At 39.1% G+C, this 10,744-nt stretch overlaps 1 protein-coding gene across 1 annotated transcript; it reads right to left on the bottom strand.

Annotated features, from left to right (window-relative positions):
• Positions 1 to 206: 206 nt before the first annotated feature.
• On the bottom strand, positions 207 to 2,513 carry LOC109133322 (uncharacterized protein At3g43530-like). The gene is made up of 7 exons (XM_087456140.1): positions 1,811 to 2,513; positions 1,567 to 1,725; positions 1,138 to 1,479; positions 942 to 1,083; positions 736 to 851; positions 347 to 351; positions 207 to 237 (listed from the first exon to the last, which is right to left on the bottom strand). The coding sequence occupies exons 1-7, from the start codon at positions 1,901 to 1,903 to the stop codon at positions 207 to 209; spliced, it is 888 nt and encodes a 295-aa protein (XP_087312266.1). The 5' UTR covers positions 1,904 to 2,513.
• Between the last annotated feature and the right edge of the window lie 8,231 nt (positions 2,514 to 10,744).

Here is a 10,744-nt window from a genome sequence, read left to right as displayed (position 1 = left end):
CGAAATTGAGGAACTGAACGCGCTTTAACTCACGCCGATTGCGAGATTGGTAGGTTGAGGGAGCTACTTCAGAAGTGGTAGTCACATGTGTTATGTTCTTCCAAGGAGGCCTATTTGGTTGTAATTTTTCTCCAACCTGTTTTCCGTCTTTTCTCTTCTAATTTCTAAATTATGGTAATACTGGTAACCACTTTCTCAAACTTGCTTCAAGGATACATTATCTTCTTCACACCTGACCTGAAAATATCAATTTAAAGATAGGTGTACCAATTGAACACATGATTCTACAAAAAAACTAAACAAGTGGGTACGACAACTAAAAATAGATACATTATCTTCTTCACACCTGACCTGAAAATATCAATTTAAAGATAGGTGTACCAATTGAACAGATGATTCTACAAAAAAACTAAACAAGTGGGTACGACAATTAAAAATAGATGTTACATAACTATACATAACATAACATAACCATAGTTGTACCAATATAACACTTAGTTGAACATATACAAAAGGTATATATTGTTGTACCACCATCACAATTCTTCCAAACAACGATCAAAACAATGTAAACGCTTATAACTTACAGCCCGTTCACAAGCAACAACACAAACAAAAAAGAATTCTTCAAATTTTTTTTATCCGTTTCGGCTCCGCTGTTGCGAAGGGTGTCCTTATGTGCCTTGATGGTTGTCTTTTACGCTTCTTCCCAATTTCTATTATTACTCCACTCACCTTCTTGTCCTTCTTCGTCTTCCTCTGCTTCTGCTTCTCCGGCTCTTTCTCCGGGACCTCATCCTCAACCTCTATCTCTTCCTTGTTTTCATTCTCCATCTTCTTCCGGTTCTCACCTTCATATTGATGACCAGCAGTTCAAATCTTAATTAATCAATCAATACAAAAACTGATATAAATTTATCGAACTAAAATGAATTCACTACTGTCCGCATTATTCGGACCAGTTTTGTCGAGGATTCCACTATATACAACCAAAGTCGTTGGATGATTAGTCGGAGTCTGTACAGTCGGACCAAAATCCATTGGTGTTCCAAACTGTATCCCATCATCATCTCCTTTTTCCAGCTGCATTGACACATATATTTCAAGAGGTTCCACTCTCTTATTGAGGTCATTTACCTTATCCACCAAGTTCTCAAAGCCCTTAGTCATTGTCTCTTTTAGTGACCTAATATATGCCTCAATCCCAGCTACGTTTTCACCGTGGTCAATTTCAGTTTCAGGACATTCTTTACCATTATCCGGGAATTCATCAGCAGTTAAGCCTACTATACGAGAGCGTAAGTCCAACTCGTACAGATTTTCCCACCATATCCTCTTCTTCTTTATGGCTAGACGTTCTCTCCAGCAATCAACCATTGGATCGATAAAACCAATCCCATCATCAGAATAATCATCTACGATACAATGCAACAAAGACTTTTCACCAATACCGTCGGGTTCCAAGATTCTTGTAATGATCTGTGAATACATACAGACACACTATATGTCTTCAAAATTTGTTTATAATAAATAATTATAATACCATCTAACAAACTAATCTCTTGCCTTACTATCTCCAAGCTCTTCATATATTTCATCCAAAGGAAACCCCTTCGTTGAACTGTCAGTGAATTTGTGTTTACACATCTGTGGACAGTCCTCCTCTGCGGGTACATCAACACTAAATTTCCTCCCCAGTTGTGGAATACATTCAAACGCCAAAATCTCCACATACAGTTTCAAGATTTTAGTATTAATTTCAAAAACATACAAATTCAGAAACTTACAATCACTAAGTAATCATACATACCTCTAGAGGAACAATGAATCCGAAAAAGGTAGGTTGCGCTTTTGGTTTGAAACCGCCTTCCAACTTCCTCATCATATTTCGGATCCCTTTCATACACTCGTCAAATGAATAACGTCCCCAGGGAAAGTCCTCACAAGCGTTTAAATCATCAACAATACGTAGAAGAAAGGAATCTATGTTTCCATCACCCTAAGAAATACAGTATAGTGAGCTTCCTCCTCTCCACACAGCTCTTCTTCATCATCTTCATGAGCTTTTTTTCCACATCTTTAATTTTTATGTTTTTACATATCCCAAACATGCTTGACACAAATTTTAAGCTTCCTAACTCCTCATAGCCACACAGGTATTCATGGCAGTCCATTCCGGTTAACAACGCATGCTCTTTCAACCCATACCGGATAGGCACTCCATTAACCACAAACCAACACTCCCTTTCCATATCCGTACGAGCTTTGTGAAGCAAAAGCATCCACATGCCTTGAGTCATGTGGTTTTTCTCCTTAGGCATGTGGAATATATGCCTGAACTGGGAGTGATTTCTGAACCAACAGACTTCATCTGGTAAATTCCCTATCAATGTCACTGTTTGGCTCACACTACACCTACTGATAATCTTACACCCCTTCATGTACTCAGATGCTTTAAAGAACATTTCTGGCTGAACTGGTTGGGAATCTTCATCCTCGGAATCAAATTCATCATCAGTTCTATCCTGCACATTGAAACACATCGATTGAATACTGCCACTTCTAATAGTTCAACTACTACAAATTGTTAAGACTGCTTCAACTAGTTCGACTAGTTCATCTAACTCTCAAACCTACTATCCTAAAGGGCAGATCCTTAATCTACAAAATAATGATTTTCCCTCAACGTTATCGGCCTCTTGATTCTACGAATACTTGGGAAACCGTTGCTTGTATGCCTTCTTCCGTTGTTGCAGCCGCGAAATCTCCTTCTATGTCTTCTCTGGTAATCGGCGATTCAATTCCAATATCGCGTGTCGCCGAATCTACGCCTTGTAGGTCTTCGTCGTTTATCATGGTTTCGGGTGTTGTAACAGTCTTCGAAACTAGCTCTAACTCCGGGTGTAATTCATTCGGCGTTTCTCTCATTAAATCAGTCATACGACCATCTTCGCTTCCGACTTCCTCGCCTCCTTCTTCTTCTCTCAGCGTGGCGGGGTTTTCAGCATTCAAATCATACTCCCCACTTGCATCATCCATATCAGGAGCCATTTACTTTCGGCGGCGACAGAATTTATTTGGTGGATCAGATAGGTAACAATAAGGAATACACAGTTCCAATCGACGGTGAAGAAAAGGGTAAAATCAGGTTTATGTTTTATTTGGAAATTATGTTAACTTTGTAAATTTTGAAAAAGGATCCGAATTGGTCAATGGAATCCAATGGCATATGGGCTTGGATCGGATTCTTTGCTCGGGGGTTTATGTTACTTAATTTTATGGGCCTAATTTTATTCATGGTTATCCTCTATTGAAGTTCTAAGGCTTATTGCACTAGAATTATAAATTTGGTCGGATTGTGACTTTCTTGACGATAATTTTTATAAATTTGTTAATCTAACAATACCCGCAAGTTTAAGTGATCGTTACATAAGAAAATGGATATGGTTCCAGAAAAGGTTTGTAAAATAAGGGTTTAGCATAAATTGTGACATTAGCTGCATACTATTACACAACCAGACATCCGATACTTTAAGGCCAATATAATTAAACAAATCGAAGTCGAAATAAATACAGAGAACACAATGAAACCCTTCAGATGTAACTTTTTATGAAGAAACACATTTTGTACAAATACACTACAAGATCTCAAATATAGACTGAGCTACCCACCAAAGGCCACAGTCGGTACACGACATGTCATACTCTCGATAGTTGTTGGTGTAGAAATCATGGTCCATTATGCAAAATACAGCAAATTCCGGAGAAGGGATCATCAGACTAGAAGGATACACAAAAGAATCCCTGTAAGTGTTTTCAACCGTCGTCTTAAATCTACACAACACGTTGAACACCCCTGACAAATACGCCTTGCTCTCTCTGATTTTAGTGGATAGTGGACTGTTGTGAAGAAAATGAACCGCAATCTGCTCGTTCCCTTCTAGCATATAAAAAAGTCCACATGCTAGTGTGGCATGTGGATATGTGAGAACGTTACGAGTTAAAAGTGAAATCCCTCTCTGAATGTCTCTCTCCTCGGCAACAATCCGGAGACCTTTGTTGTAGATTGCAATTTTGTTACCTAATTCAATGCATCTTTCGAATTTGCGCCGATTCATCCCTTCTTCTTGGACGACACCATTTGGGTTATGTGATGTTTGAAACCATGAAGGGTCCCAACAGATGTGGAAGATGTTAGCATCCTTTAGGATTTCGGGGCTAAGTGCTGTTTTGCGTCCTCGATGACCCGCCTTCAATATTGGAGCAAGGTACGACAAACCATCAGCTGCGAGATGTCTGAAGATTTTAACCAACATCTTATCATGTAGATCTGGGTTTCTTTTTCTCCCAGACGCCATATTGTTGGGATATTTTTGTAGAGAGGTCATTATGATGAGTAATCAGACGTCCTCAAGGGTTATGGATGGAACTTTAAATCAACAGGTGTGTCTACTGGTGCCGCTTTAAATATAATTCTAATGGTAACCAGATCTAAAGTCTATATATTTACAACTACTATGATTGTTGGAAAAAAGTCGGTTACTAGACTAAAGTAACCAATTTAAAAGGTTTAATAACATCAGATATAATTGAATGTCATCGAAACACAATGATGAGATATGTAAATCACGTCTATAAGTCAAAGTTATTACAAATTTCTTCCTCTATATTCTGACAGTGCTCATAGTGTCACGTCTAAGTAAAAGTTATTACGACCGTAGTTGTTGTCTTTGTTGAAGATTGGGTCGACAATTTATATAATAATAAGAAGGGGTACATTCTACGGAAGTATACCATTCGAAGTCACAAAAATAATATTGGAAGATAAATTTTAGAGCACAACAACAGAGACAACAACTACGTATCTGAATGAGAGAGTCACAATCCTCTGATGTTTGTGATTCTGAGTTTTGGTGCAGCTTTGTGTATAGAGTTTTTTTGGTATAGGCGTGATTTCATATAGGCTTTAATCGGTAGGAGTAGTTAGTTCCCTGTAACTGACTAAAAGAAAAAACTAAAACTCAGAACAGTGTAAGGGTTAATCTTTTGACATATTAATATAAAACAACAGATGACAAAAAAAAAAAGAGCACAACAACAAAGACAACAACTACGTTACTGAATGTTCACATTTAGCGTAGTATTAATGATTCATGAAATACCGATATGAAATAAACGTAAGTACCCCCCTTTGTACCACTAGTACAATGAGAAAAATAGAATATATGCCACAACCTAGTTCACTTCTTCACAAACTTTTCAACAAATTCCTTACAGCAATCCATGGCAAATTGCTTTCTGAACCCGCTGACATCTGCATCTATTATAGAACCGATATCCCGTACATTGTATCCCCGCGCATGCATCTCCAGGAACTTGACTGACAGTGGGCCAGAGTCACCAATGCGTAAGTTCTCGTATATTCCTTCAATGCGTCTCCAAGTGTACGACGTCGTGTCTGTCGGCTGTCGAGCCCTGTCAACTTAGAAAATTCTTGTAATCCAAAATTTATTGGATGACCACCAAAAACAATCCACATCTCATGCCGTTTTTTGGTCACCAACTCACGGCAAACTAATCCATGGATAAGCTTTCCTGAGAATGAGGCCTTGTTGGCAGGGATACGAAAAGCTGCCCAAATGGAGACTTTAACAAGTTTTCCATTTCTGTTGGTCCATTCAGCACCTTTGATATTGTAGCAAGATACTCCGGTCTAGAATACGCATTGATCTTGGTTTCGAGAGGGTAATGGCCAAGAGAAAATAACCTTCTCGGTAAATCCAAACTCCTTGGAGGAACATTCTCTTGTTCTTCCAGATCCATCCTACAAAGAACAATTTGGTATATATTAGTCTATACGTGCACAAGAACTATGAACCAAAGTTCAATGTGTACCATATATCCAATTTATACCCAATTACGGTTCTACTATTTAACCCCATCCACCCCGAATACATAATAATCAAGAGAATTCATAAAATTACGGTTCTACTTTGTTACCCCGCCCCAAATACATCATTAATATAAGAGAATTGAATAAATTTTTAATCTAACCAATTCCCTCTTATTGTATTTATGGAACTCGGAAACGTAGGATTTCACAGCCAATCTCATTTCAATCAAATGGGAAAATCAATCCAATCACTTACCTTCTTAAGCTACTCCGGTAACCTTGCTACTTTGCCGCGAACCTTCAATCTCTTCCTCCTCTTCTTCTTCTTCTTCTTCTCGGTCCAGATTTGATTGACGGTCTCCTTCTTCTAAACGGACTTCTTCTTCTAATTCTTGTTGATATTAAACAATAATATAGTGTGAGACAATTCGCTCGTACTCTTAGTACCCTTTACTACGGATAATGAGGTCCTGTACTCCAGCACATGGATTGATGGTATTAAAAGGAAATCAACAACTTTATAGATACTAAAACGATGAAATATTATTACACATTAACTGTACTCCAGCACAAGGACCATAAATGCAGTACAGGGTACTCTTAGTACCCTGTACTCCAGCACAAGGTACCATAGATGCAGTCCGGTAGATGAATAAATGACAGAGATAAATATACCGTAGAATCCCTTACGACATTAATATGGCGATGATGATTCCAAGAACCGAAAGCGTAAATGCACAGGCGGATAGGAGACCATAGTAGAACGGGTTTTTCTTCCAGGTTGCTGAAATCGAAGTATGTACACAATTATTTGTCTCCAATTGGTCTTCGCTGGTAGATCTAAGCTGCTTATAGAACTGCAATCCAGTCTTCATTTTTCGGATCTGGTCTCTTGCGTTAATCAAAGCCACTTTTTGCCACCCATGAGGTGACTCGCTATCTACCCAGGCGAAGAAATTAAACCCTCTGTTGAATCTGCTATTGATTAGGACACACTTGTAAAACCGACGCCCCAGGTTAGCGTCAGTCCACGAAGTCATTAATGCCGGAATATCGCCACAATCACACAGGGGAGACCCTAACGGTGGGAGGGACACTGAACTAAAGCTAGGGTTGCGGTGCATGACAAAATATGTGGAAGTTTCGTTTTGTTATATCTTCGAATGATAACAAAGGGGAAAAAGGGATACTTATTGAGTGGGGGATATAGTTGGGGGCGAGATTAGTGATTGACACTTTACGAGTGTGGACTTAAAATGGGAAAACATATCTACTTTGCAGAAAATAGGGAGACGGTGGGAGGTCCTGATATGATTATTGACACAGGAGGACAAGTGGTGTGCCTTTATTTATGTCAACTCTAAAGTCATATAAGTTGAGGCTGAAATAGGCTTGTCACCTACAGTAGACGGCTTACTATACTAATTTATTGGTTGAAAACTGTTCCTTTTACTTATACATTACACTTACGGAAACTATCACCATAACACCTAATTAAGTGGGTCAAAATACAGCAGACCTTTTTTGTTAGCATATACCCACCCGCCACACCTACTACTATGGCAATGCCTGAAAGCTGGACGTAGGGGTCGATATTTGGTGTACCAAGAGATGATCTACTGCTCAATATTGTTGAAAGTTGGAGATGATCTACTACTCAATATTGTTGAACGCGTCGCCCAAGATCGTTGGGGTATCTAGAACCAATCCTCAAAGCTGGACGTAGGGGTCGATATTTGGTGTACCAAGAGGATGTCCTAAGAAACGCATCCATATTATCATTGTGCTCCGAACCCACCGATTATAATACTAGCAAAGATTCGACGACCCATGTTGTTCCGGAGGGTCGTAACCGGCGTTTATTTGTGCGGTGTCTGAAAGCAGGAAACAAGTGGGCGATTTTTAAGGAACGATTATGGATTCTTGATTTACTAACAACAATTGTACCTGACGAAGGACATGCCACCTTTACATGTGGTATCCTATCAATTCTATCAAGAGAAGAGGAAAAGGCCGAACGATACCTTCATCTATTCAACAAACTGCACCAGCCTTGGGGGTCTGATGGTGTACGGGGATATGTCAAGGATTTGGTAGATTTCGTACACGAGTTTCGTAGATCACCTACGTTTTCATATGTCAAAACATTCCGTAATCCTACTAGAAAAGGATTTCTTCCTCCCCCTTACTGTGTTAGAGTCTGCAAAGCAATTTTAGGGTTGGGGGAAAACTACTGCAATGACTGGTATGTATGGTGGGTTGCTAGGCGAGTTTGTAAGTTATTGTGAAGCACGGAACATTCATGCTCGTGTACGAACATCGACGATTGCAAGTTAGGTTACGTGTACGGAAGATGTGTCGGGCATTTATTTTTACTATAATTATGGGATTTTATTAAAAACGGTGGTTACCCATGTACTTGGGAACATTTTCCTAATATCGTAACTTACTATGTATTTATAGTTTGGGTTTTTGAAATTCCAGTTTGGATCCAAAGAAACGGATTTTGGAAAATTAACGGTATATATGTAAGCCCAATTTGGATCCAAATTAACGGATTTTGGAAAACGAAGTATGAGACATCTCCTGCGGGTTATGTCGTAGATCCGGAAGGACAATATTTGTTGTGTTCCTTAATTCTCAATTTCTAAAGCCATAATCTTCATACTATCCAGGCCGACGAAACAACGTTTTGCCATATTAAAGGGGTACTGGATAACAAGTGGGTTTCCTTATTTATAACGGCCCAATTAGTAGCCCATTAGACATCTCGTAAGGACTTGTTATGCTTTCGCTTAACTACCCGTAATATCTGACATCTCTCACATACTCACATAGTTACAAATAGCAAAACCAAACATACCTAAATATTCCGTTTGTTTCCAACTTAACATGTTACAAATAAGCTTCCAACATAAATGGTGGTACTTAGGAATGACGAGTAGTATCATCACACCACTAAAACTTAGTTACGTTTCATTTACTACAAGATGATAAGAGGTGCTGCTCCCCACATACAAAAAGATAAATTATGAGTTCTCGCTGAACCATATTGAAACGTACTTAACGTACCATACTGAAACGTACTTAACAATTTGCATAGTGAACCGAACTAAACAGGTTCTAATCAAAAAAAGCGGTCGCCCCTGCCTTACATATTACCTGGACATGTTGTATGGTTGTGGCCAACATGTTGACATTGAGAACAAGCATGCTGTTTACGGGGCCATTTCGCCTCAAACGCCACCTCGTGGAAAGACTTCATTCTGGACATCTTTGGCCTTCCTAGAGGATTCCTTACGAAAGGCGTTTTACATTTGTACTCTCTATCTTTAGTAGGAACGATGCAGGATTCATCACTCAGCATTATCGATTTCTCATAACCAGTGCAGAGGTAGTCTTTACGAAAGTATGAATGACACTGGTGTATACGAGATAGGTTAGCCTTCTCGGCGGCTGTGATGGCATGTACGCATGGAATCCTCTCTAGATCAAAACGCCTACATGAACACCTATTATATATCAGATTGACGACATGCAAAGAGGTACCTCCACTTACTTCAAACTGATGTTCATCTATTTCTTGGACATTTAGACGCCTTGCCTCTTCAATACGTTCCTGTAAGAAAATGAATGAGAATGCCTAAATGTTAATAACCCAAAGAAGCAACTGAATATTTCCACTAACATTTTATAGTTTGAACAAATACAATATCACCCAACTAAGTGTACCCTTAAAGAACATATATCTCTATGGATATGTTAATGAATCTGATACCTTTAACAGGTTCTCCACTCCTTTCGTGAGTACATTTGGCATTGCGGCAGCTTGTTTTCTCCTAATGACAAACCAACGTGTCAACATATTCCGAACCGCTTCTAGTAACTCCACAATGGGATACGCTCTCGCGGGACTCAATACTTTATTTATCAATTCTGCAATGTTGCTTGTAGTGAAGTTGTACCTATCACCAGAAAAGTGAGCCCTGCTCCACTTGCATACATCTGCACGCACCAAGTATGCATGCAGCTGCGGATTCGATTCTTGAATTTGCTGGAAGAATTGATTGAAATCAACTACACAGTAGGCTGCAACTGCTTTTTTAACGAGCCGGAATGTTTCACTTCCGCTAAACCTCTGAATAATATTCTTGTGAAGATGATAAGTGCAGATTCCACGACTGGCCCTGGGGTATATTTTACCGATAGCTTTACCTATAGATTTATGACGGTAAGATATCAGTGCAAGACCTTCATCATCAGGAATTACACAACTCAATTGCGTGAAGAACCATTCCCAAGACTCGTCGTTCTCTGTATCAACAACCGCATAGGCCAAAGGAAATATATTAAAATTCCCATCTTGTGTTGTTGCTATGAGTAGAGTCCCTTTGTATTCACCCTTCATAAATGTTCCATCAACAACAACAACTTTTTGCATATACTTGAATCCTTGAATGCAACGAGCAATCGCAATGAAAACATACTTGAATCTATCTTCCGCATCAACGAGCAGTCTCGTTAGGGTCCCGAGATTAGAACACCTAAACCTGTATAAATATGAAGGTAATTCAGCGTATCCACTTTCAGGTGTACCCCTAACATATTCTCGCGCCTTTATAAGTGTACGATGTGCCTTCCAGTAGCCAAGCTGGTATATGAAAGTGTTCAGTAAAACACATTAGCATTGAAGAACATCCAGTGGACCCGAATTCTATATATGTGTAGTGAACCCCATAAAAATCAACAACTAATCTGGAAAAAAAAAATAAGCATCCACTACTACAATTCACGAGTTGTTATTATTCCAACTATGTCGTCAATAAGTCTATAGACAATTATATCTATACG

This window comes from Camelina sativa, chromosome 6 (genome assembly GCF_030686135.1).
Source record: "Camelina sativa cultivar CO46 ecotype springtype chromosome 6, ASM3068613v1".
Taxonomy (NCBI): domain Eukaryota; kingdom Viridiplantae; phylum Streptophyta; class Magnoliopsida; order Brassicales; family Brassicaceae; genus Camelina; species Camelina sativa.
The sequence above is the reverse complement of the archived record's forward strand: the minus strand, read 5'-3'. Positions and strand labels throughout refer to the sequence as shown.